The sequence below is a fragment of the Micropterus salmoides genome, unplaced genomic scaffold (genome assembly GCF_014851395.1).
Source record: "Micropterus salmoides isolate LMB-PRFRI ecotype aquatic unplaced genomic scaffold, ASM1485139v1 Ms_hic_scaffold_11, whole genome shotgun sequence".
NCBI lineage: Eukaryota > Metazoa > Chordata > Actinopteri > Centrarchiformes > Centrarchidae > Micropterus > Micropterus salmoides.
In genome coordinates, this window is record NW_024040152.1 from 13,889,315 (window position 1) to 13,916,414 (window position 27,100).

A 27,100-nucleotide genomic window follows, 5' to 3' on the forward strand; every position below is an offset into this window, starting at 1 on the left:
TCATGTGACCCCTGTGACCTGTGCTCTGTGACAGCGCAGCAAGAGGACCCCATGCTCAGGTTGCCATGGCAATGACCTTGGAGGGCCCCAGTCAGATACACACTCGTCCACAGACACACTCGCTTACACACTGCGGCAAAGGCGAGCGATCGATATTCTATTATACGAAGGGTGGCGAGGGGGGAAGAGAAGAGAGTCGCACTGCAGTGAGCTCACTGCAGAGACACAGGGGAAATTAGAGCGAGGGAGAGAGTGTTTGTCAGTGAGTGACAGAAAGTGGGTGTGCATGTGTGTTCGTGTGTATGTATGAGCAGGAGACACTCCATTTATCATTGCACAGTGGTCAAGCTGTGCCAAAAAGTTGTTGTGTCTGTCACTCAAAGGGATATGTCCTAAATTTTCACAGGATGTGGAAAAGTGGCCTCTCGGATCACCCAATCCTGAAGTATATTGTGGTTAATCTATTTGTATTTGTGTACTCTGTGGACAATAAGAGGTTAATTTAAACTAGATGACCCTTGTGGCACAGAGAGGTAGCACGAGTACGGTCTGTTCCCTTAAGATAAAAGATATACTTGCTTTATTTGCAGGAATGTAACCTTTTGGAAATAAATTATTTTTTAAGTTTTGGGAAATAGCAGGACACTGTTCTCTTTGTAACACTCACATGTAGCTCATCAGTGTTGATTTCTGACAGGGCTGACACATTTACAGAGTAGTTTGGTGCATTACCCTGGGCAGTTGCCAACTCTTCCTCTTATGGCAGTTTAAAATTGTGCCATGTGCAGGTTGAAGTGCATATGAATTCATAACACTAGGTGGCATCCCATCCACGTTTCTGCTGTTGTATACTACTTATTACTGAAATGAACAAATTAGCATCACATATAGAAGCATTTTGTCAATGTGTGTCAATTCAGAAATGTGATGAAATTATATCAGCTAGTTTAATCTCATATTTGAATATAGTGAGTGTGATATATAGGGTATTGCAGTCAACAAAAAATAATTTAAGGTTTCAGTTGACGTGGGAAGCTATGCATATAAATGGGATGAGACGGTAATATCACCACCTTACAACTAATCGTAATAATGCCCAACTAATATGGTCAATTTAATTTTACCATTGGGATGAATCAACACCTCTTTTGTGCAGTCTTGAAAATATAACATGTAATGTGTGTCACAAAGGTAGTATTTGTTGCAAGTCTAATGTAAGAAATGACAGAAATTATTCCTTATATTTTGTCATAATATGCAACCTTGATGGGTGATGCATATTATAAGCCATTTCTGAGGGATAAAAAGATAAGAAAATTATTCTATTCTCTAATAAATTAGAGTGAAGTGTAAAGTAAAAGTAAAGTAAAAACAGAGACAGGAAGACACACAGAGAGATCTAGGTTGTATTAAATGTTCTAGATGTTTTATTGGTGTTGGTTTCATTTATTTGACACACATGTTTTACTTGTCGTGTTTTTTTTTTTCTTCTTGACTTTCAACTCTTGCAGCCATCTGAGATAGACCCAGCCTGAGACCGCTGGCCCTTCACTGGTCTCCAACACATACATGAACACTATCCTGGACCGGACCAGGCCATACCAGGACCTGGACTGAACCACAGCTGGACCCAGGCATGTGGACTCACCATCACCACATCACAGCACACTGCACCACATCATACCGGCACACCTGCAGTGGCAGGAACATGAACGCCTTGACTGGCGTCTTGTGTCTTTTGGTAAAAACACAACCTGAAACCCTGCTCTGCTGTTACAGTCTTAGAGTAGCCTCCTGAAAAACGAGCAAAAATAACTGAAACCAAACAAAAAACAAAAAGAGAGACACGTATGTCTTGCTTTTTCCTATCTCACCAATATTGTTGTTCTTCTTCATGAATGTCTCTCTTGAGCTGTTTTTCAACATGTTTTTTATTGTTTCATTTAAATTCAGTATAGAATTATATAGATTTCCTAGAGCACACAGAAAGATTGAATTGTATTTACCAACTTGGGGGGGGGGTGTACTGTAATAGTTATTAACAAGGACAATGGTTCACACAGTGCACACAAACAAGAGACAAACGGGGCGGGAGGGAAGGGAGGGGTGTGAGAGACAGAGGAGGAGAGAGGAGGGACAGGACGCCATGGGGTGTGCTTTGTTAGGCCTAAATGAGGAAAAGCAGCTCTCACATATCCCCCCCCTCTCGTCTTCGAAATAAAAAAGACAAGTAAAATCATTTAAACCCCCCTGTACCCCACATATTAAAAAACAACAACAGTGTGGCCGTTGAGAACGTAAGAGAAGGAAAATGGCCGCAGGCAGAACGACGGGGAGATGACCACTCCGCTGGTCCTCCACAGACAGGAGACGGAGGTGAGAGGTGGCAGTCGAAGTGGTGTCGGCGGTGGGATCTCACTGTGTGATCTTTATATCTGTGTGTGATTGGAGGACAAGCAAAGGGTTCGCGAGGAGGGAAAAGAGAGAGGAACGGAGGTATAGAGAAAGACGAGGGGAAGAGAGCAGGGGCCGAACAGGGAAGGGGAAGGAACTGGATGGCCCTTTTTTGCAGAGCATAGACACTCCCTTTGTATCCTTAGCTCATTCAAATCTACATACACAATATGCAGCTGCCGTTTGGTAGATATATTGGTTTATGTACACAGCAGTGAGAGAACACATGCAAAGAGTATCATAGGAGATGGGGAGAAGAGGGGGCGGGTCAATGTAGAAAGTTGTAAAGGTGCTTTTGCTGCTTTTAATCTTTGGGGCAGTTGTGATGAAAGTTGCTTCAAAGCGGTTTTTGTCTTTAACGGGGTAGGACATCTGGAGGTGTGTTTTGCCAGGGATGGAGTGACAGGGGGGAGAAATAAGTGGAAGATGTAGGGGGTTTGAGCAAAGATGCTCCATCGATCAATAGTATGTCTCCTTTTCCACCCAACCTGGAATGCAAATGAGAGAGAGAAAAACAGAAAGGAATAGTTCATAGTTAATTAAACAAGATATAATTTATGAAGATTTTCCACTGAATTAGCATTAGTTAAAGGACTACAACACTTTAGAGGAAAACACCGAAACCACTCTCAAGTCTGTACAATAAATATGTGGCTACAGGCAGCAATCAGTTAGCTTAGCTTACAAGAAATACTGTAAAGGGGGAAAAAGCTAGCCTAGCTCCGTCCGAAGATTATAAAATCTGACAACCAGCAGCTCTAAAGCTCATTAAATAACATGTTATATCTAATCAGTACAAAACTCAAGTGTAAAATCTACATGTTGTGGTTTCACGTTGCTGTGAGTTTGCCAGTCAACCATCAGAGACTCCAGGAAGTTATCGCACCAAGCCAAAAAATAGTGCAGCATAATACCCCTGTAACACCACAACGTGTTGTTGTTGCACTATTCCTTTAAATAAACTTTGGTATAAGGGGGTAACAGAAAAATATACTAACCTCCAGGATTCCGGCGGAGGAGAAGTTTTCGGACTTCATCATAAACAAAGATGAGAAAACTATAGGGGAATGCACAAAACCACCAGGTAGGTCTGTGGGCAAGACAAGAACCACAAGGATTAAAAAATGATCAACTAAACAGATAACACAATATGTCTTTATATCAGAGTGACTGCATATGTATCCCTGTGATACATGTGGTAATGGCACTCACTTTAGAGGATACATCCTGAGTGCCACGTCCATGCCTGGGCAGTAAGACAGGAAAGCAGCCAGGGCTGTCTCTTCAAACAAGCCAAATATCAAGATCTTGTTCCTGGGTTGAGAAACACAATGATGATGCAGAAATTGAGATACGTCTTACCCTTATTTATTTCCATTTATTGCTAATGATGGTTGGCAAAAAGGTACATTAAGTGCCAATGTAGGTTCTGGAAACCCAACACCTGAAAATACACATGTAAGTCTGCTGGTATCACAGTACAGCTGGACCCACCTCATGCCCTGCTGGAACACAGAGTTACGTCTGGTCTTGCAGATGATGACATCAGCCCACTGTACTACTACAATACTGACAAAGAAGGCAGTGTGGCATGTGAACTCTACAATCTTCCTCTGTTCGTATGTCTGGGGGCAGGAGAGAACAGATAGCCAGTAAGATAAAGAAACAAAACCTGGAAACACAACTACAAGTTAACTTAAACACACGAAAAAAACGCACTTACCCACTGCTGCCCATAGCTGTCCTCCAGGTCGTTGACAGAGCGGTCATCCCAGTTGAGCCTAATGCCTACTAATAGACTGGGCAAGAAACCATTTTCAGCCAAGATGACAAAGTAGGAGAAGAAGCCTCCCAGAGCTTGGATCATACCTGAGGAAAAACATACAAAGAGATAAGTTACAGTTTTCTGACTGACTTAATGTAGTTTTCCCAAAAACATTGCAGATAATATAATCTGGCTGTTGTTGCTTGTGAACAAAAAAGTGGGATAAAGTTGATTTTAGCACACAATTACTTTCAGGCAACCAAGATCAATCAATGCAGATCAAAGACAGTTCACAGCCTGGATCAGTGGTAGCAATCTTCATTTCACCTACCAATTTGTCCATAGGCAATACTGATAAGCCTCTCATTCACCAGCTTGTCCCTAGATGGGTTCCTGGGCTGACGCTTCATGATGTCGCTCTCAGCTGTTTCATAAGCCAGTGAGATAGCTGGCACCTGAGGGAAGAGGAAGAAATGTGAACTTTTACAGTACAGCATGACGTGTCATATCAACAGGAGTTGTATTCGCTGATGAGTGTGTGTGAGCGCAAAGCTGTATTTGTCGGAAAAGACAGTGACTGTTTGATCAGCTCTCACCATGTCAGTTCCCAGGTCAATACAGAGGATGGTGATGGTTCCCAGTGGCAGGGGAATGTTGACGATGATGAAAAACAGGAAGGGAGTGATCTCTGGGATGTTGCTGGTCAGGGTGTAGGCAATGGACTTCTTAAGGTTATCAAAGATCAAACGGCCTGAAGAGAGAAAGCAGACAGGTCACATCACGTATTAGTCTTGAGTTGTACGTGAGTTGGACCTCACACATTTTCTAGACCCTCAACATTTTGTCCTGAGCTCTGATTTTGTGTCAGAATATTTCTTTTAGTTAATCTGCAGACAAAAAATATTATTTTCCACGCACTTCTTTTTACATATTTTCTCATTATAAACCCTTCATTGATTTCAATGTTCTCTGTCTTCCGGTTCTGTCCTTTGGGTCTTCTCACCTTCTTCCACTCCTGTGACAATAGAGGCAAAGTTGTCATCCAACAGGATCATGTCTGCAGCCTGTTTGGACACATCTGAGCCAGAGATTCCCATGGCAACACCAATGTCAGCTTTTTTCAGAGCAGGGGAGTCATTCACACCATCGCCTGTCACAGCTACAATGGCACCCTGGGAGAGAAGATGGAGGAATGAGGTTATCTGGTATAAATACATAGAAGTCATATTTGTTTAATGTTGTTATTCATCATCTACCCAGGTACCTTCATTTTATGACAGACCTAATTATTGTAACAATCTATGCCAAAGCAAGAGATTAATACTCTTCATTCCTATGATCACAATACATTAAATGATTCGATACAACCTCAGTGTCATCAGATGTCAAAGGCCGGATCTATTTTTTAATAGTTTTTATAAAGACTTGAAGGCTTGAATGTTATTTGGCAAGAAAATAAATTATTTAGCCCTGCGATGGACTGGCGACCTGTCCAGGGTGTACCCCGCCTTTCGCCCAATGTAAGCTGGGATATGCTCCAGCCCCCCGCGACCCTGTACGCAGGATAAGCGGTTGACGATGGATGGATGGATAAATTCTTTAATAAAACACTATAGGCCATTTCTTTTGCGTCTTGAAACTAAACTTAAAATGTTACAATGAATAAAATATATTTCAATAAAACTAAAGCCTTTTGATATTTTATATACAATCTAACCATCTCACTGAAGAAGGAAAAAAAACATGTCTAATGTCGCAGTCAGAGAATCCTCATTCAACAGATAACTAGCGCCATCTGCTGTTGTAAAAGTATACTGATACCTTAAAGTCTAATCACTGAATGCGCCCAATGAATTTCTAGAAGGACAAAAGAATCTGTCTTCGATTCAAGCCTACTTGAATTATAGATGTGTCTCCTACTTTTTTAAGTCATACAAAACATTGATTGAGCGTTATGCATTTTATTAAAACAATCTCAAATGCTCCAACCAGTCTCTGGCAGCCCTCTACAATGATGAGTTTCTGTTGTGGGGAGGTCCTGGCAAAGACAATCTCTGTGTGATTCCTCAGGATGTCGTCCATCTGATCCTGAGACAGATCTTTCAGGTCTGTACCGTGGATCACACAGGCCTTGGCATCCCTGAAAACAGACAGCAACTATGAAGGAATTTTTCTAAGAAGACCTACGTGGGTTAAAGGTAGCAGGTACAGGTCATAAAAATAGAAACAGAATGACCTTTGTCTCTCTAGCAATAGTTCATGCTGCTGTCTTCGTCTACGAGAGCATGATGACAGCTGGGTAGATAGGAACGAGCCGTTGCCTAGTCAGCCAAGGACAACAGCGATATGGGGCTCTTCTTTTGATGTTTATAGACAGACAGTCTCCCCTTAGAATGTAATACATGTGACCACCGATTTCCAACTTGACTTAGGTATGTATTAGAGTTCAATATCCAATAAGATGGTTATACATATTTATGCCAGTAGAGAATGAGCTTGAATGGGATACATCATAGATTCCATATGTCCAGTAAAGGGATATATATTGTTGACCAGGAAGAAAAATTTAGATTTGATTTTGGAACTACTACTTCTGTCGTCATTTGCTCCTCAACCAACCTTCAGTAAATATTGCTGTGTTTGAGGGTTCCACCAGCTCACAAGAATTTTCCTTCACAGAAACTTTAATGTAGGTCCCATAATTTACCATAAATTGTATGATTGCGTTCATGTTTTTCTGTGAACAGACTTTACCTGGGGTTAACCTGGCCGACAGGTATGTTGAGACGAGCTGCAATATCCTCTACTGTCTCGTTGCCCTCTGAGATGATGCCCACTCCCTTGGCAATGGCTTTGGCTGTGATTGGGTGATCTCCAGTGACCATAATGACCTTATAACAACAAGAGCAACAAAAATGACTTTTCATCATGTGATGTCACAAGGACACATATAGAACTGTCTTATAAAACACTGCAAGGAATGAAGAGATCATATATTAGGAGTCACCTTGATACCAGCAGATCGGCATTTGCCAACAGCATCGGGCACAGCAGCACGGGGAGGGTCAATCATGGACATGAGACCAACAAAGCAAAGGTTGTCTGTCTGGAAGTTTACATCTTCTGTGTCAAAGGCAAAGCCTTTGGGGTACTGGTCTTCTGGCAGCAGGTAGTGGCAGAAACCTGGGGGGGGAAGAAACGTGTGCTGAGTGTTTAATTTGTGATGTCCTGAAATCAACCTATCTCTACTGTACACCTCTGACATAACTTCCAATAGTACAAAATATCATCACTGCAAAATAAAGCACATACCATGTGTGCCTTTATACCAGAAATTTAGGAGCATTTCTGTTCCGATTAGTAAGTGGTCATGTGAACACAGCATGTTGTTCATTCATTGTAACAGGTTTTGAACAGTAGGTGTCCCCACCACCCAAGAGAAACTAAGTTACACAGCATGCAGGACAGCAGAGGCACTTGGTGGATCAAATAAGCTATCGAGTGTTAATTACTTAAAATAATCCAAAGTTTAATTAATGTAATATTGTGCTTTTTGTAAATATAATATGGCATGAGGAATTACTAAACAAACTGGAAAAGACAATTTACAATTCCTGTAAGGTCATGGTCATACTGTACTTGGCCTGTCACCCTTTTTGGCTCTGTATCTTTGACCATCCATCTTTACCTTTCTCCATTTCTATATGTCCTTATGTAACCGGCTGCACCCTAGAATGTACTGCACGGTCCTGACTCGAACCGACGGCCTTGGGTACGGGAGGCGGTCATGCTGACAAGGAGGCTAAAAGCCATGGCCGTTTGTCGCCAGTGCGTCTCTTAAGGTGCCGGGTAGTGAGGTTTACTCACTAAACAGCCTCCCAGGTTTCCGTCACACTTACCCAGTACTCGCTCTCCCAGTCCTCCGAGCTCCATGTAGGCATTCTGGAAAGCTTCCTTCATCTCCTCATCCATGGGTTGCTCCTTGCCCTGTATCATGATGGTGGCGCAACGGTCCAGGATCCTCTCAGGAGCTCCCTTCATCACTAGCAAGTAGCGGTTGTCATTGGGATCCTCTGTCTCATGCACTGACAGCTAGAGGTGGAGAAATGAAAAGTGACATAGTGAATAGGGTGTTTGTGCATAAATGGGTTTCACCTGTGTTTATAGCCAAAATGCAACCCGTTACTTACTTGGTATTTGTTGGTTGAGTTAAAGGGAATCTCAGCCACCTTCTTGTTCTTATCCCTCATCATCCTGACTGAGCCACAGGACAGTTCAATACACTTCAACAGAGCGGACTCTGAGGCATCGCCGGCCACGTCACGCTTCAGGATGGGAAATGAGTCTTGTCCTGCTTTGAACTGAGCGCGGTTGCACAGACCAGCGACGCGAGCCAGAGACAGCCATGTCACTGAGCTCTTGTCAAAAGCGGCACCTGTAGAAATAACACAAGTGGGTATAATTAACCATCATGGCTTCTAGTAATTATTCATCCTTATTACAGTGGTAACAAATTTTTATCAGTGGTGTCTATATGCCCTCTCCTCACTCACCAGACTGGTCCTCGGTGGTGTCAGCCTCATGGATCTGGTTGTCAAACCACATGTGGGCCACAGTCATCCTGTTCTGAGTCAGGGTGCCTGTCTTGTCAGAGCAGATGGTGGAGGTGGAGCCCAGCGTTTCTACAGCTTCTAAGTTCTTCACCAGGCAGTTCTTCTTAGCCATACGTTTGGCAGTCAGGGTCAGACATACCTGCAGGCAAATACATCGTGTTTAACTATGTTAATTATGATTATGTTTGGATGTATCAACTATGAAGCTCCAAAACTGAATTTCTGTATTTCTTGATGCTAAATAAAGAGAGTTCACAGTACAATTAAATAAGAAGCAACCAAGTAAATCTTTATTTTTAATAGCATCTTTCAAAATAAAAAGAGAAAGAGAATACATTTAAAGAAATGGAACAACAATCAATCAACAAGTATAGACTTGTAAGAAAAGTAAGGTAAGCGCTTAAATCAGACAAACATAAAGGAAAGAAATAAAAAATGTTATGTGTTCAAAAGAAACTAATAGCAAACAACACATAAAGATACTATATGATACCAAAGTATGCTAATTTAGATGTCCACTTACAGTGACTGTAGCCAGCAGTCCTTCAGGCACGTTAGCCACAATGATACCAATGAGGAAGATGACAGCCTCCAGCCAGGTGTAACCCAGGATGATGGCGAGGATAAAGAATGTGATACCAAGGAAGACGGCCACGCCTGTGATTATGTGGATGAAGTGCTCAATCTCTTTGGCGATGGGGGTTTTGCCGGTCTCCAAGCCAGAGGTCAGAGTGGCAATGCGACCCATGACTGTGCGGTCTCCAGTGCAGATAACAAGGCCACGCGCTGTGCCTGGTTTGGTAAAAAATAAATATAATGATGTAAAGTATCTTTGTACGTGATTAGGCCTTTCAACACATTTTCTCAGTTAAAATCACAATTATATATAATATTTGAGTCTAAGAGCGAACAATATCTAACTACAGACACACAAGTTAATAGCATCTAATACTATTGCCACAGTGACCATACCTTCCACACAGTTGGTGGAAAAGAAAGCAATGTTTCGGGTCTCCAAGGGGTTGTCATGAGTGCAGTCAGGTGACCTGCTCTGAGGTTCTGACTCGCCTGTTAGTGAGGAGTTATCAACCTATTGGGAAAAAGTAAAACATGTAATTGCAAACAACAGAAAGCAAGATGTGTGTGCATATGTATGTATGTGCGTGTACCTTGCAGCCATGAGCAGAAACCACCCTGATGTCAGCCGGGATCCTGTCTCCTCCCTTTACTTCAATCAGATCTCCGGCAACCACTTCTTCAGCGTTGATCTGTACCTTCTCACCCTCACGGATCACCAATGCTTGCTGCAAGGAAGGTATCAGTGATGGTTAGAAAATATACACACAGTTGGGACATAGTTTAGACAAACATGGTCTTTAGAAATATGGGAAGAGCAGAAAACAAAGACCTCATCCACCACTTCATGTAAAAATAACAGTCTGAGTAAACACACTGTTAGCAAAGAATTTATCAAATTAAATGCAAATCAAATTGGTTTCTTTTGACAAAGCGCATGTTTACCTGAGGCACCATGTTCTTGAAAGACTCCATGATTTTGGAGCTCTTGGCCTCTTGAAAGTATGAGAAGCAACCAGTAATAACGACGACAGCTGTGAGCACAATACCTAGGTACAACTGGAGAGAAAGAGAGAGAGACAGAGATAGAAAGTCAAACATATGCAAGTGTAGGAAGGAAGGCATTAGGTATAGTGTGTGTGATGCTAAAATCACTTTGCTGAGGTGTTATTTATGTCTGTACTTCAGAGTCAGAAGTGTGACGGATGTGTTAATGAGGTGTAGATAGGGCAGATGTGAATATGTGTAAAATATGTGCAAAATATGTGTGTGGCTGTCTGCTCACATTGTCTCCTGCAGGTTCATCCTCAGTGGCTGCCTGGATGGCGTAGGCCAGGAAGCAGAGGATGGCGCCGATCCACAACAGGACAGAGAATCCTCCGAACAGCTGGCGACAGAACTTGACCCACTCCGGGGTGGTGGGAGGAGGGGTGAGAGCATTGGGACCGTCCCTAATCAGATACTCTGCTGCCTTGGCATTGGTCAGTCCCTGGAGGGAACACAGAGCAAGTGGGATGTGAAGTTAGAAAGTAAGTCTGCTCTGGGGCAAAGCCAACAAAAACATTTTCATATTTCTTTATTATGTCATTGGAGTCTAGGGGACAGTTGCCTTGGATTGTCAATTAAACTGTAATAAACCAATAGAAGTTCCATAATGCCACCTTGTGGCCAACTGGAAAAACTGTGTCAAACCATAGCTGTACATTCTGAGAAAAATTCTTCAACTCACCTGGACAATATCAGTCTGGAATTTCCTGCATACTTCCTCTATCGACATCTTATGTTCTGTCTGGAGAAAAAAAGATACAGCGATAATCAGTACTCTGCGTAGTTCAGTATGTTTAGTAGTTGTAATTTTTTTGCATGCAAGAAAAGTGTGTAGAAAGTAGTCGCAGAATTATGCTAATATGTGATCAAAAAGAGTTTGGATCTTTTTAGCATTTTTCAGAACATCCAAGAACTTAATGGCATATGAGTTAATTAGAAATTGACTCCATGCATGCAGTTCACCTCAGAGCCAAGAGTATCAGAGCAGCCAGATTTGGCGTCCCAGGTGTCTGTTTCTTGCGCTGGGATGTGGGATCAAATTGACGACCTCCTGATAACAAGTCACCCCTCTTACCAGCAAAAATAAAAATGTTTGGCCTGTATGAGAAAGATTTCCCTTCTCTTCTCAACAGATCCGGTGTCAATTCACTTTCATTTACTATAAGCTCCAAGTGGATGTTCTTCAAAAGTTGTCAAATAAATCAGCTTATGACTGTTATGACTGTAAGAATCAAAAGGGAATTGGCCTCAAACATACTTTATGTCAACATTCAGTTCCACAAGTATTCAGAGATAAAAGAAGGTTTTACTTACAATGGGCACTTCCTTCTTCAGGTCATCCATGTCCCTGGGTCCCCCCTTCTTCTTCTTGGGGGATCGGTCATCTTTGTCCTGTGTGGTGGCAACGCGGTAACTGTCTGACCGCCCATACTACAGACACACACACATGTTTTATACATGCCTTTGGACTAGATTAAGGAAATAGTAGCCCGGGTGCCTTTGTATATAATCTTAACTGTTCTCTAGGCTTGTACATGTACAGTGTATTAACTACAACCAAAATTTGTCTCTGAAAATGCATGAAATGCTTTAACTGTTCAGAGAAAAGGCGTGCCTGGCATTCTAACAGTATTTAACAGTCACTGCAACAGAAATAAAGCCTGTGGGCTTTATTGTATTCATTATACAGTAAATAATGTTGTATCCTCGTGAAGTGGCCTTGTGAGGTAGCCTGTATTTCTCAGAAAGTAATAACCTCAGTTTATAAGGAAGATTTTAAATGAAGTGCATTAAAATAAAAACATTATCACAAGAATTATTTAAGACATGAAAGGTAAATGCATTACCCTGATAGCCTTTCTGAACAAAAACATCTACATTAAGAGTGCATCATTCAAGCATGCGCGTGCTGTATGCTCTGCCATATCCATTTGATCTCCATTGATCAAATAATTCTTGCTCTGATGTCCACAACAGCCTAATGGACACATCAAAACATAATCAAGAGCAAATGGCTTGACCTGTAGTCTTTAACTAATCACTTTATTTTGCAGCAAGCATTAAGGACATGCGAGAGAGCAGGCAAACAGAGTTTATGCTCATCAAAGGCTTTCTGATTAGATTCAAATATGATTCTACACTATACATCAGAGACACCTTGATGTCAAGATTATAAAAAAAATACTATTATTAAAGTACATGCATGCACCCACATACAAACACCAAATGTCCTTGTCCTCTTCTGTTGGCTTAACTGCACTGCTTGTCACTCCACGTACTAACCTTACTATAATTGTCCCCGTAGAAATTGGCTTATAGTTGTGAGTGGACTATTAATAACCCAGATTTTCTCCAGCACTGCACATTCTAGTCTTTCTAGGTCTATAACTGTAACTCTAGCTGGTTGTCTGGATAGTATCCTGATTGCTGGGTCACATCTATACAAATGTCCCTCATCAAAGGTCAGAGGTCACATGGAGAGGCAAGAATCCCTCCCAGGAGGTGAGAGTGGGTCAGATCAATATTATCAGATATACACTGATGACTCGAAGCATGGGCTTGCAAGAATGACAGAGTTGCAGAGTCCAGCTGATATAAAAGCCACATCACTTACCCTGAATCCGACAGAAACATTGATGCCTATCAACTAATAATCAATGACAACAATAATCTTAATTTCAGATTAAGGTATGTGTATCAAAAGAGCAATAGAGGAGGATACAGGTTAAGATTTAATTGATTAAAAAGATAAGTGGTAGGTCTACTGTTTTTTCTTCACAGCAAATCAAAAACCAACTGTGTGCTGAAATTCACTGAAATGAAGAAAGCACCCTCTAGTGGTTCAATCAGGTAGTTACAGTTTCAGGACTGCAAAATGTAAAAGTAACTGCTGCTTGATTACTTTGATTGCTTCTGATTTTATAATGCAGATATGAACTACAAAGAACAAACTGATCCGCTGTTTGTTATAATGCTTAAAAGCACGTTTAATAATTCGGTTCTAAGTCAATAACCAAATGTACATACAGTATTTACAAAAGGCAACAGTGGGGGAGTGTGAATGGAGATCTCAAGTCCTCCACACATCTCGATTAACAAACTCACAAAACCAAACCACACCCAAACACACACACCTGCAGTGCGTCAAATGTGATTACCAAAGGTAGGTAAAACACTGCATGTCCCACTTGAACTGTAACTGAGCTGTGTGAAACTCTTGTGAAAGACCTGTGTTTCTGGTTTGGCGTCAAAACAAAGGATGTGTGAAAAACTACTCTCATTCACTCACTTCATAGTGGAGCACCAGTTGTTAAGTAATGTCAGAATTCAAAGCAAACAAAAAAAACTATTCGTTCAAGCATGTCCAGCAGACAGTAGCATGCCAGTGAGAGGGAGCTGTTTAACCTGACTGCTAACAAACGCACACACATGCATGCAAATATGCATACATAGGCAGAGTTCTGCAACTTAAAGAAGTGTTGAGTAAATATCTTGCTGCAGCAAGACCAGGCAGGCCTGGTGAGGCAGAGGCTGTATAAAGCAGAGACTGATGCAGTGGAAAAGTACTGCCGCACAACCCCTCAGAGACAGACCCAGTATGCGTGCACACGTGTGTGTGTGTGTCTGTGAGTGAGAAAGAGGGTGTGTTGGCACATACATCTATGTTATATATATGTATGTATTATCCACTGGAGATTAACTGAAAGAATGAAGGCATCTTATCTTTATTTAGAGATGAAAAGTGTTGAATAACATAAAGTTACATATTTGCCTTCTAATCAGGTGTTAAATAGGTACTATAATCTCAAAGATGACAGACTGGCAGTTGCGTAAGTATGCGCTTGTAGGTATAACATTGTTGTTGTGGAATAGTTTTTCCACAGGCAATTAAATACATATAGGGAACATTGTCAGCTCAAGAGCACACTTAAATAAAATACAAAACATAAATATGGACACACACAGGTTTTTCTCTATCTTTCCCTATCAAACTAACACACACAAATACCCAGACAATAGGTAGGGGGGTGGAGAGGTGTGCCAAACCAAACAATGTGTGGTGAAAAGTAGAGACATAGAGAGATGGACATTAAGGGGGTGGATGACAGACAGGATTGGGCACATGGAAAGGGAGATTTCAGTGGGAGGTGAGAAGTGGGGATAGATAAAGAGCGAGAGAGGCGGATGGAGAAAGGGACTGAAAGTGAGAGTGAGAAGAGCTGTTGTCACCCTTCTCTCATGCTTCTAATTAGATATTGACCAGCAGTCTTTGTCTGCTGGCTCTGTGTCAGTGTTTGACCCACAGTGACCCCACTCTGATAGATTGCACAACCTTTCTTATGGTGTGTGTGTATGTGTGTATCACTTTGAGTAAGTGTTCTCATATGGTACTAGATTAAATTCTCAATCTGGGTGTCCGTGTTTGTCCTTAAGTGTTTATGTTTTCGGATATGAATGAGTAGTTATCAGCATGACTCACAGAGAAAAGACAAGTTGCTGATTTATCTTTGGTCTGTGTTTACTGTATGTTGGGTATGTTAAGTACACGCCTGCTTTGTGTGTGTTAGTGTGCTTGCCACTCAATCATTAATGCTCTCCTTTTCCCAATCCATACACATCCTGTTACCTAATAAGGTGTGTCTTGCACCATATTGCACCTACAATAACATTTTTGCAAAAAGGTGAAACAAGTGACAGCCTTTAAACTATACATATTTCTACATTTAAATCTATTGTTATTGTAGTTAGATGTTTCTCATCTGTATAAATATCCATCCCTTTTATCTCCATATTGCGTGCATGTACAATCTGAGCATGTTTTCATTTTTACATTTACATTGTCATTTGCAGGAAGCATCACAGTGCACCTGACTGTGTGCATCTGTGTGGGTGTCCAGCTGTCTCACACAGCTCTGGGTAATGTAATGAGCCCCCTCTGTTCTGAGGAAGAAATCAGAGAGTGGCTGGAATTACAGACGGTCTCACTCCCCACAAGCGCACAGACAAACACAGACTGATGGTGATGATACACATTTGTGACATCAGGAAATGGAAACATGATGAGGCTGCTCCTTTATGGTTTACATAGTGTAGTCACTCACATGTAGTTACATTTTGCTTATAAAAAATCTGCTCAAAATTTCAATAATTCAATAAAGCCAATGCTTTGTGTATCTGGTTGTGTGTTTGATTTGACGAATTATTCTGCAGGCTTGCTCTGGCTAACCAGACTAAACCTTGCATTTTGTCCTCATGTGAACAACACTAAGGAGTGAGTTTGGAGAGCAAGTAACCATGGTGACAGGCACAGCCACTGGCATGGTGACGAAGCTCAGCAGTGGCCAAGTACTTCTTGAACCCCCTGATGTGATCCGAGATGAGCAATAATTGATGCAATTCTAACTGGACACTGTATTCACTGCTGTATAAGACAAACAGGCAATTGATTCAAGGAATTGGTGTGTGTTTGTGTGTGCTTGTGTCTTTGTGAGCAGAGGTGAGTCATTGTGTTGGCTACAGTCTGCATGAGCAGCATCTACACGCATTGCGGCAGAAAGAGTGAGGAAGTGAATGAGATACCTACTGACAGTGAAATAATATGATTAGATACATATACAAGGCACAACGTATAGTTATAGTCATAAAGTTTTGAGCTTGTCCCCTAATGTTCCCTAAATGTAGCATGGCAGTTAACAGTGTGTTTTCTCACTTGAATGAGTACTGGGCATGTTTAAGGCAAATGTGGACTTCTTACATGCCATGTCATGCATGTTAAAGGCAACAGCTCAAGGCACGCCCGCTGAGGGTGGGTTTGTCTGTGTCGTTGGCAGTTTTGTTTCCTATTATGTGGAACTCATATGAGGAAGTGGTTTGTAGATGGAAGAAATACCATCTTTTGTTCTTATTTTGTCTTTCTGCAACCCTACACGCAGTCACATGCAAGGATCACATCAGCTCCTCTGCGCTGCCCATGTGAGAGCTACATCATGGCCTTATTGTGTGTTTGTCACTAGGACTATGACTGAAGAATGTACAGCTGAACAGTAAAAAATACATATGTTTTCTGTGTCTTACACAGGGTCGTTTGTCTGGGAACTGTATGCACATTCACAATGAAATTATCGTAAATGGTTATGTGTCACATGCTTTGTTTTTTAAAATTATTATTAAGGCATCATTGAGACTCCACCACACTTGGCTGTCCCTCTCTATCTTCTCTATGAATTATCCAATAAAGGCAAAAAAATTTAAGACACATTTATGAAAATGCAAAAAGATGTAAAAAGGTAAGAATGAATACAAACAATATTAATAAACATATTTGATAACTTTACGTTAAATGTTTGCTTGTTTGTAATTTTATTTCTGCATCTGTAGACCTGCTATTATACGTGTGGTGTATATATATGTATTGTTGCATGATTGCGTGTGTGTGTGTGTGTGTGTGTGTGTGTCACCTTGCAAGGTCATTGGGCCATCTGCTGTTTCTTGCAGCAGGATGGCAGAGCAGTGGGGGGAGGGCGGGGACCAAGGGACGTAGCTGTTGGGATTAGCTAGTCTGATTACTACACTGGATTAGCCCACTGTGCCTCTTCCTCTGTTTGTCTCTCTATCTCTCTCTACACTTCTTTCTCTGGTATTCTCTCTCAGGATAATCAAATCTCCACATTTATAATTGGGTTCCAGTGCCTAATCATTTAGGGAATGGCTTCTAACAGTACTGAGTAAGTGAATGGATTTGATGGTTACTTTTAACAGATTATTAGGATTTGAAAGCCTTGTAATAGATATTTGTTTCACTTATCTGTATCAGCCTTGATAATGATATGAAGGCTTTTTATCTTTCTATTCAACAAAGTGGACAGACTTCAAAAGGGGGAGATTCCTGATATCAGACATGAAGAAGAAAGGGAGAAGATTCCATAAAATGTTTCTGCATGAAACAGACAGTGACAACAACAGTCCTAGGGGACATCCTGTTCCTACCCTGTGACAGTTAAAATGAAATGCTAAATGTACAAGTACACGTCAAGGAATGATCCAATGGAAAAGTATATGTAAATAGATGTACAATAAAAAGATTGTGGCCGTTTAAGAGCAGTAAGATAAAATCTTAATCTCTGAACTACATAAACACAAAGAGACAGAGAGAGATTAATTCTCTTTAGCTCTCAAATAATCTGTGTTGTGCTCTCCTAAAATAAACAACCGCAAGAAACGCAACCAAACACAACCCAAACTGAAAATCCCAATTTAAATTGTCGCCCCTCCTGCCCTCCAGTCTGTTCCCTTCTGAACATCTGTCTGTCCTCTCATCAACTTCATCTGAGACAATAGCGTAACTGTGCAGCTTTAGTTCAATATAATGCACTCTCCACCCATGTGAGCTCTGAGGGATATACTTGCGCTATAATTGGTGTCTTGGCGTGTGTGTGAATGTGGCCTGGTCTAGATTAGCATTGTAAATCTTAGTTCTGGTAGGGAATCTGGTAGGGAACATGGCATCTCGCCACAGTGTGAGCGAGGGCACCTTAAGATTGCTCAGCAGGGAGCTGCTTTCACAAACATGTGCCGATGTGCATTTACCCACATCCATACACACAGCTGCTGACTGCACACAACTAAACTAATTAAACCAAATACCGTTTTAGATACTATGATATGTTATGTTCAGTATGATGAATGGATCTCCTTAACTATTCACTATTCAGGAGTATAATTACTTTAAACCTTAAAACTACTTGAAGAATGCTGAAACCTTTTCACTGAATGGAAGCATTACATAATAACAAATCACAAATCAAATGCAGCAGCGTGTGGTAAAATGATCTGTTTTTTATCTTAACAAGCCTTTGTCCATTGTGGCTGCTCAGTGTTACACTTTGTGCTTTGGTGTATTCACACAGGGACGCACACATTCACAGTCACACACACTTCACAAACATACACACATCTCCAGGACAACACCCTGAATTAGTCATGTCATTGTAGTCAGGCAGCCTAACCCCTCTGAATCGCTCTCATTATGGGAGACCATCAACACGTTAATGTTGGAAAACTGTTCTAAATCACTAGGTCTACTGTAATCTCTAAAACAATATATGAAGGAGACAGCACTGACCTTTTGATTTTATTAACATTACACAAGTTGCTACTGAGCTCACAGCTCAGTCTTTATCCTGTTAGTCTCACACTAGCAAGGAGGCTAACCAGGTTTTTTTTTGCTGAGGCCCTAGATAAATCTGGAATCTGTCCTTCAGCAGTATTCTCATTAAGAAATTGTCCTCATACCAGTGGATATCTATTGATCAAGAAGCTTGAAAGTGACAATGGAGGAGCATTTCAAAGGGTCAGCATATTGACCCCTAGGCCACAGGGCCAAAAGATCCCAGCTGGCTGTGTGGTTAGAAAGTCCATACGGCATCAGAACCTGTATGCTTTTCTATTGGTCCCTGCAACACGTGGGACAGATCAGTTGAGGTACAGTGCAGCCTGTCAGCATCAGGCAGCAGGTGCAGTGGGGAGGGACGTGCAGCACTCTGCACCAAACAAAGGGCTGGGCCTCTGCAGAGGCCACACACATCCTGAACTACCTTCTACTAACACATTATAACTACTCACTAGTGCAAATATAAAAGTATATGCTGTTCTAGACAGGTTTATATCATGACACAGGTAATTAGTCTTATAGGGAACATGACACGAACAGGAGCTTCTCCTCAGCCATGCTGCATCTCAACCACACCCCTCGTCACCAGCCTGTATGACCTTCTGACAAAACCTCAGTGCTGCTACAACAGCTTCATCTCTCTTTAATACCCCATCCCCCCTGGGCCAACAGCCCACCTACAGTACACCTCTCCAACACCACACTTCAGTCAATGTCCTATGAAGACCTCCCTCCCAACCACATCCCATCAGTCTCCTGTCCCTCTGAAAACCAATCCCACAAGGCGCAGCAAGAGGAAACAGGAGCCACTGTAATGTGAGCCTCGGGTCATTATCCTGTAACAGGATATACAGCCAGGCAGCCCTCCCCCTCCATACTCCTCATCCGTCACTTTAAATCCCTCTCTCTTTCTCTCTCTACACCTGCAGACCAGTCACTACTTATCTGCCCATCCTCTCTTTCCCTCTTGCTCTCTCAGCAGTGGCACCCTCCCCCCATCAGTGTCACGTGTCTGAAGGTGAAAACCAACAGTCGATCCATGTGTGCAGCCCTCATCTGGCTTTATGATCCTATAGTTTCGTCAGCATCACAGACAGTTATGTGTAGCTGCATTAATGAGGATGGGCAGAACAATGAGCAAGGTGAGAAGGTGTGTGAGTGAAAAGACCTCTAAGACATTTCTTTGGAGATGCTCTGCCAAATTTAGAGTATGTATCTCTGTATCTCTACATCTGTGCAAAAGCTTTGCTCTATAGCATCACTGCTGCCTGTTAACCCGGTCCTTTCTGCGTGATTCCTTGTGCCAGCCTATCACAGCTCTTTACAGGGAATTTCCACACCAGAGGCCCCGCCCCAGGTTTGACGCAGAAGGCACGTTGCAAGCGATGCCCCCTGCGGCCTTGGGAAAGGACAGCTGGCGCAGAGTGCGCTAGTAAGAAATTCAGAAAGACAGAAAGAAAGAGAAGAAGTGTAGTCGAGTGATACGCGTGATAACAAGATAGGGACTCCTCGGTCCACTAAGGCCGATCCATCAATCCCTCCATCCCTTCATCCATCTATCCATCCCATTTCCCATTCAGGGTGACCTTAGCTCGCAGCAAGTGAAAGGCAAGGAAACAACCTTCACAGATCGCCAGGGGCGCTCACGTTGCCTTCAATAATGGCAATCTGTGGGGAACTGTGGCATCTTCCGAGATGACACACCAAATAGACTCAGCATCTCTCCTTCACACTGCGTTACCAAACTTCCAAACAGCAGCAGTACATGCGTAAGCACTTTTTGCACTCTCATCCCTTTTGACGCAGTGCCCGCTGATGCTGCCGGGTTGGCTTTCACATCTAAATGAATAGCCCGACACGGACCGAAAGCTCTCTTCCCCGCGATGACACCGGCTTACACTGCCTCTCCAGCGGCAGATATCGCTCTTTACCGCGTGGTCCCCTGTCCGCAGTGTCACACCACTGCATCATTCAGCATACAGACCGCGGTCGGAGATTAAAAATTACAACTCCTTGCACAGGATGATGATGGAATAGATATTGCGCAATAGCCTACATTGGCAGTCGCTGTGTTTTTCCACCAGCCTCATCTGATTCATTTGCATGGCTAATACGTTCTCCTTGATAACAGGAAACAGAGCAGATGCTTATAATGGTTTAACTGTGCGCACAGCAGATGACAACTCTCTGAAACCATAACTGACAAATTCTATCAAGCATATAGTCGTGATCCTGGTGTAGGCTTCTGACCGCGTCGTTTCTTTAATAGGCTATGTAGTGAGCGAAAATGTGCTCACTGTTGGCGATAATCGAGTCCCTGTTATGTCACAAATTAAAGGGGAAATAAACTGGCGATGCGCTTATTCCCGGTAACCGCATTATGACGCATGGGTCATTGAGGGTGCCGAGGACGACACTCCTCCGCTGCTAGCGTCCACTGTAAGGACGCGATGGCCTCAGCATCTGGCCGGTTCCTCGCCAGATGCTTCTTGTGTGGGGCCAGACCGGAGAGAGGGCAGTGCCAGTGGGGTTTAAAGCGGGAGAGGACATGGGGAGAGGGGGGAGGGCGGGGGACAGCGAGGGCAAGAAGGAGGTCACAGTACACCGCGTTCATTCATCACGTCATAGAGCAAAACTATGTGCGTGTGTGCCTCCAAATGTAACAAAACTCTTTAAAGCACAGGTTAAGAATAGGTGAACTGAACAGGTTTCTAACACGTGCACCCCTTCCTTCCTCCTCGCCCTCCCTCTCTCCCACACGAGAGCTCTCGGTAAGAATAAACCGATTAGGCCTACAATGGCTGGCAAGGTTATAAGGCCTATCTGGAAATAGGATATGGCACATTGACAACCAATAAACCACACACACATTATCTTCGTATGAGTCCGGCATCATTTTTCATTCATATTCGGTCTCGGGGCCCATTTAAATTGACCGAGTGAATCAGGGCAAAGGACACGAGCCAATAATAACCTATTCTGTTCAAGTCAAAACCTGGGTAATGTCAAATCAAAGGGAGCAGTCAAATGCAGCTGCGTTCTATAGCTGTAGCCTACATGAGCTACTGGCTATTCAATCTGTCGCAGTCTAACAGACCAGGGTAAAAAGCGGTTCCGCATTACAGACAATGTCACTCAGACAAACGGAATTTCCATTTTTTTTTTTTTAAATGACATCACGGCTCAGTTTGCAGCCCTTCCTCGTCAGGAATAATAGCCTACATCAGGGTACCGTTCACTTCACAGGCCACTTCAGGTGGGCTACAACGCAGTTAGAAAGTTGGGAACATCAGTCTTACCCCCATGTTGACGCAGTCACTCTTTTCCTCTTAGGTGATGCACGGCTTGAGAGGTGTCAGCCCCTCACGTTGAATTATACCAAAATGCCTCGCCTTGAAAAATAAGAGAGAATATGCTCAGTTTGTCAGGGTTGCTTAAAGGAAAAATAACGACGTCAGGGACGTAATACATAGGTCTCACAAAATACTTTTTCTTAAGCTTTAATGAACGGTTTGTCAAACCTTCAAAAAGATTAGGCTACAATCTTTCTTCTCCGTGAGACGTCACGTTCAAATGCAATATTGCGGTCTCAAGCGGAGCATCACGCGGGGATGCGTTTCCTTCCTTTGCTCTCTGATACTTGCGGTGAAAGACCGGCGATTCTAACGAGCCGCACTGCTACCTTTTCAGCATTGATCTCCCTCCGCGGCAATGCCAGCTGCCGCAGTACTCCGCTTCTCTAGCCGCAACCCTCCGCCAATGAAAGAAGCCCCGCTTCAAGCAAATGAGTGAACCGACAGGCAAATTACACCCGCCCACCACTCACGCAGCTGGCCAATCATAATTCGGACTGTCTCATCGGTGAAGCGATCACTGACCAATTGGTTTCATCTGAACCTCCAAGTTGACCAATAGAAGGCCAATTCTGCCCCTCCTGCTTTACTGCAGAATTCCGAGGCTTGCAGCCAGCAGCATCGCGAATCTCTAGGCTGAAATTTTGTATAAATGGACGCACAAGGTTAGATTTTAGTTGTCGTGGTTGTGTTTGTTCATCATGTAATGTATTTATGTAAGATAAAACAATGGATTTGTGTGCATTATTGCATGTGATAAGTACCCTTGGATGTCTCATCAGTTGTGTTTGACCTGTCATGGGAATGTTGTCATATGTCACTTCAGCAGAATCATATTTGATCCTTTAACCTCCCAGTTCAGTCATCAATGTATCACTCTTCAGGGGCATGCAATCTGCAACCTGACTGCCAGTGCATCAGCTGGTGAACATTTTTGACAATGCAGAGTCAGCAGCTTTAGCTGATGTGGAGAGACAGTGGCAAATGTAAAATACTTACATGGGTTTAACTTAGTGGAAATAAAGCAAATAATCAAACATGGTTTGTTTCAGCAGAATTTGAGGCCTTTGGAGCTGTATCTCTGCTTGACATTTATGAGAACACTTCCACAAAATGGTATCTACTGTTCTGTACTGACATGTGGGATGACAGCTGCAGCAAGTATTCACACACTGAGAGAAGAATGGACTTGCAGGAAGAGAAAGAGACAGAAATGACAGAAAAGAGAGAGCGCGTGAAAGAGAAACATACAGAGGACATGCGAGAGCGGGAAGAAGCTGGCCCATATGCAGCAGTGAGTTGCCATTGCAGGCCATTGGTCACGTTTTTCCTCAGTGCTTTTCACTGAAGGAACGAAGCAGCAGTGAGAGCACACACACAGTCATCGAGTTGCATACGCACACTAACACACACACACATTGCATGCATATAAAACCATGCCTGATTTGCAAGGGAAAGCTGAGAGTCATGCCTGCTGTCCCTGCAGCAGATTGTTGCCATGCCTCACTGCCTTCCTTGCTACAGGCTCAGACGATGACCACGCAGCACCAAGACACCCCAGAGCATCAGAACGGGGTTAGCTCAGGGTTAGAGGACAGTCAGCTACAACTGTCTTCAAACATGCTGCTATAGTGCCGTTGGTTTTATTATGTAAGCTATCTGAAATACTGCAGATGATTTTTGCAGATATTTGGGTTTTTTGTTTATGTTGTGTAATCTTCATGAACTACCAAATGGTTGGAGTAACATTTCAAGTATACATTCTGTTCCCAGTGTGGCAGATCCCACCCATTTTACAGGATGTGAAAGCAAATGTTGACACTTTTACATTTGGCTTTTACATTGATTAAGGTCCTAAAGAACAAAGAACAATTTCCACAGCTTATATGAATGTCACACTATTGCATGGATATTCAGATTAATGTTAGTTCTTAACCTTTTACCACCCTCTGTTCAGCCTCCAGGGGGCTAGCACTATGTAGAAAGTTCACTGCTAATACTATGAAAAGTAACACACATTATATACTGTATGCAGATTAGACTCTTGTATTTTTAGTCCTTTCAAAAAGAATGCTTTTGTTGTTGAGTATACAGCTGAAACATTACAAATCTGGTGGTTTCCTAAATTTGTGGTGGGTGTTTGGGTTAAATTAAGCTATACATGGGATGTACAAAATAACATAAACATCAATGAAATTGAATAGCCTTGCAGTAAAACCTATTGGTGAAGCTCATAATGTCTGCTTTTTGGGGGACTATAAGAGGTCCAACAGCCTCTAATATTTTGCCCACCTTATTGTCTACAGTACAGCTGTTTTCCTGTGACTGTCAACTCATTTCTTTAATGCATATTTATTTATATAGCTTTACAAAATCCTTGCATCACAGAAGTGTTAAGACATGTATACACAGTAAGAATTACTAGATAGAATTTGCCACAGCCCACAGTGCTGCCCATGAGGGTGACTTTGTCACCATGGTGCTGCTAAATAAAGTTCTTTTCAATTTCATCTCAACCAAAATGGCTGCCACTAGCATCCTTTCTTAACCTCTGTCGTACCTTCATGTTTCTCACTCCTTCCGGGCCCCCTACCACCCCACACATCCCCGCCTTGCAGTACGAGAATGGAGGGGAGGGAAAAATCCCTCAATTCTCGGTCTCCACAGCAACAGCAGTCAGATGACCTTGTATCCAACGTGTTCTGCTGAGTCAGAAGTGGAGGGATGGGTGAGGGGATGCAGGGAGGAAAGAATAGGAGGGAGAAAGAAAAAGACGGAGAGAGAGTTGACACAGAGAGAAAGGTGGTACTTATTGTTATTCTAGCTGCTTCTGGCTCTGGGGATGCATACTAATTTACATCATGCTGATTTGTGTGTCTTCAAGAGTATCCATCCATACAGGACTCATTCAAGAGAGACAGAGGGCCCTGTGCATGTGTGATAGTATGCGTAGTCAGTGATTTTAGAAAGTGTGATGTTAAGGTGCAGTGTATGAATCAGAGCTGCAGATGAATATCGGATGTCATTAGGTTTCACTGAAATGGGCTGTGTGTGTATGGTTTTGGAAAATATGTGTGAGCAAAACTAAAAATAGAGTATGTGTGTGCAGCATGTGTTAGTGTATCTATATATATATATACAATACATGGCCAAAGGTATGTGAGCAATGATACAGTACATCCATGTGTGGTGGTTGAACAACTAATTCCAAGACCATGGGCATTATGATTATGCTGCTTTTCTGGGACAGCTTTCCACAAGATTTGGAGCCTGGCAGCAGGGATTGGATCCCATCCACCCACAAAAACACATAGAGATTTTGGACACTGATGTTGGGTGATAAGGCCTGGCTTGCAGTTGACATTCCAGTTCATCCCAGAAGTGTCGGGTGGGGTTATAGTCAGGGCTCTGTGCAGGAAACCTACGTTTTTCCACACCTAATTCCAAAGAAACCATTTGTTTTATGGACCTTGCTTTGTGCATAGGGTCATTGCTTTGTTGAAAAAGGAGAGGACCTTACCCAAACTGTTGCTTTACACTGTTGGGATCACTTTATGCTATAGCTTTAAGATTCCTCTTTAATGTAATTTAGGGACTTAGGGAAAACCGAAACCCTGAAAAACAGCCCCAGACCAGACATACATAAACGTATATAAACATGGGTGTCCACATACATTTTTCCATATTAAATATGGACAAAAAATTTGGGTTTGTGTGTGTGTGTGTGTGTGTGTGTCTGTGTGTCTGTGTGTCTGTGTCTGTGCGTGTACACGCGTGTGTGAAGGTGATCCTAGCTAATCCGGTTTTATAAATGTCTGACATAATCTGTGTTCCACTCACAGTGTCCAGAACAGGGAGAAGGGAGGAAAAGAGGCAGAGACAGAGAGAAGAGCTGAGAAGAGAGAGGAAGGGCCACAGGAACAAAAAGAGGAGGGGGCTGAAATCGCATGATGGAAAGCCAGATGGGGTTAAGGAGGATGACTGAAATGAGCCATGAAAAGGGAGGGAGGGAGGGAAGAAAGGGGATGGAGAGGACAAGATAGAAAACAGAGATGAAGGAGGAAAGAGGCAGGTGGGTGGTGGAAAATTCCTCTGGGTATTGGTGTGACACAGGGTTGTCAATAAAGGTTCAGTTATCATGAAGTGGCAGATGCGTGGTAAAATGCAACAGAGGAGCAATGGAGGCTAGGGCAGAGTCTGTAATCAGCAATTTGAAGGAATGCAAAAAAAGCAGAACAGAAAATAAGAATCTGTCAATATAAAGCAATGCAGGTTTGACTGATGAATCCATTTATGTATGCTGAAGGAGTGAAAATACAGGCAGATGACTGGTAACTAGAAAGAAATTGAAAAAAACATTTATATGGCGATTCAATGAAAGCAACAAAATATGTCAGAATGCAGCTTAGGGGAAAACACATGTGGAACTGCACAGAGCTCTACCTCTGCCTCCTGTTTTTTACCATTAACATAACATTCAGTTGTTAAACTATATTTCATGTTAACAGAGATGGTAAAAATACAGAAAAATGTATCTCATTACAAAATACCCCTCAAATAAATGTATCAAAATGAAGTACAAAATACTGTAATATACATTTGTGACATTCTGAATTTGTACAAAATGGCAGAACATTCAGATTTTTCTAATATATACAAGGCTATTGAGAGTTTGAGTTGCTGGAAGGAAGAACACAAAGTTGAATGCTGTACAAACAAAACTGTAGAAACAATGACAAAAACACTGAAAATACACAGTTACCAACCTTGTAAATAAGAAGTTCTTCTTAAGTGTCCTGCCTGGTTAAATAAAGGCTTAATAAAAGTATGTAGAAACTTCCTCTCTGTCCATGTCAAAGACATGGCTGTTGAGACCCAAGCACTACAATTAGTAGCCTATATAGTTGCCTTTTAGAACAACAAACATTTCAAATATTTCTGGTGTTCACTGCCTCCTGTGCAGATAGCATATTATTCCTACCAATGAGAACATTCTCTCAAACAGAGCTGAAGAGGGGCGGCTTGATCAGTTTACTGTAACCCTACGGGTTTCATACAAGGTCCAGCCATACCACATTGTGACCTGGTCTTGTTTTTTATGTTTTATAAGTCAAGGAGAAAG

At 42.3% G+C, this 27,100-nt stretch overlaps 1 protein-coding gene across 3 annotated transcripts; it reads right to left on the minus strand.

Annotated features, from left to right (window-relative positions):
* Positions 1–1,404: 1,404 nt before the first annotated feature.
* atp1a3b (ATPase Na+/K+ transporting subunit alpha 3b) lies at positions 1,405–22,340 on the minus strand. 3 transcript variants are annotated; one of them, XM_038711054.1, is made up of 23 exons: positions 22,147–22,340; positions 21,925–22,017; positions 11,770–11,847; positions 11,138–11,197; positions 10,694–10,897; positions 10,354–10,467; positions 10,002–10,136; positions 9,805–9,922; positions 9,356–9,624; positions 8,773–8,971; positions 8,410–8,654; positions 8,119–8,311; positions 7,227–7,402; positions 6,974–7,110; positions 6,209–6,359; positions 5,223–5,391; positions 4,816–4,970; positions 4,551–4,674; positions 4,178–4,323; positions 3,949–4,079; positions 3,667–3,768; positions 3,453–3,544; positions 1,405–2,942 (listed from the first exon to the last, which is right to left on the minus strand). In XM_038711054.1, the coding sequence occupies exons 2-23, from the start codon at positions 21,928–21,930 to the stop codon at positions 2,914–2,916; spliced, it is 3,033 nt and encodes a 1,010-aa protein (XP_038566982.1). In that variant the 5' UTR covers positions 21,931–22,017; positions 22,147–22,340; the 3' UTR covers positions 1,405–2,913. The 3 variants fall into 3 exon arrangements, with proteins under 3 accessions (XP_038566982.1, XP_038566980.1, XP_038566983.1); XM_038711052.1 differs by having other exon boundaries at positions 11,770–11,886; XM_038711055.1 differs by lacking the exons at positions 21,925–22,017; positions 22,147–22,340 and adding an exon at positions 12,673–12,692.
* Positions 22,341–27,100: the final 4,760 nt, after the last annotated feature.

Excerpts from the sequence above, each read along its gene's own strand:
- atp1a3b (XM_038711052.1), bottom strand. Across the intron at positions 9,923-10,001 it reads TTTCTGCTCATGGCTGCAAG|GTTGATAACTCCTCACTAAC; the intron begins GTACACGCACAT and ends TTTTCCCAATAG. Across the intron at positions 3,769-3,948 it reads GTGTTCCAGCAGGGCATGAG|GAACAAGATCTTGATATTTG; the intron begins GTGGGTCCAGCT and ends TTCTCAACCCAG.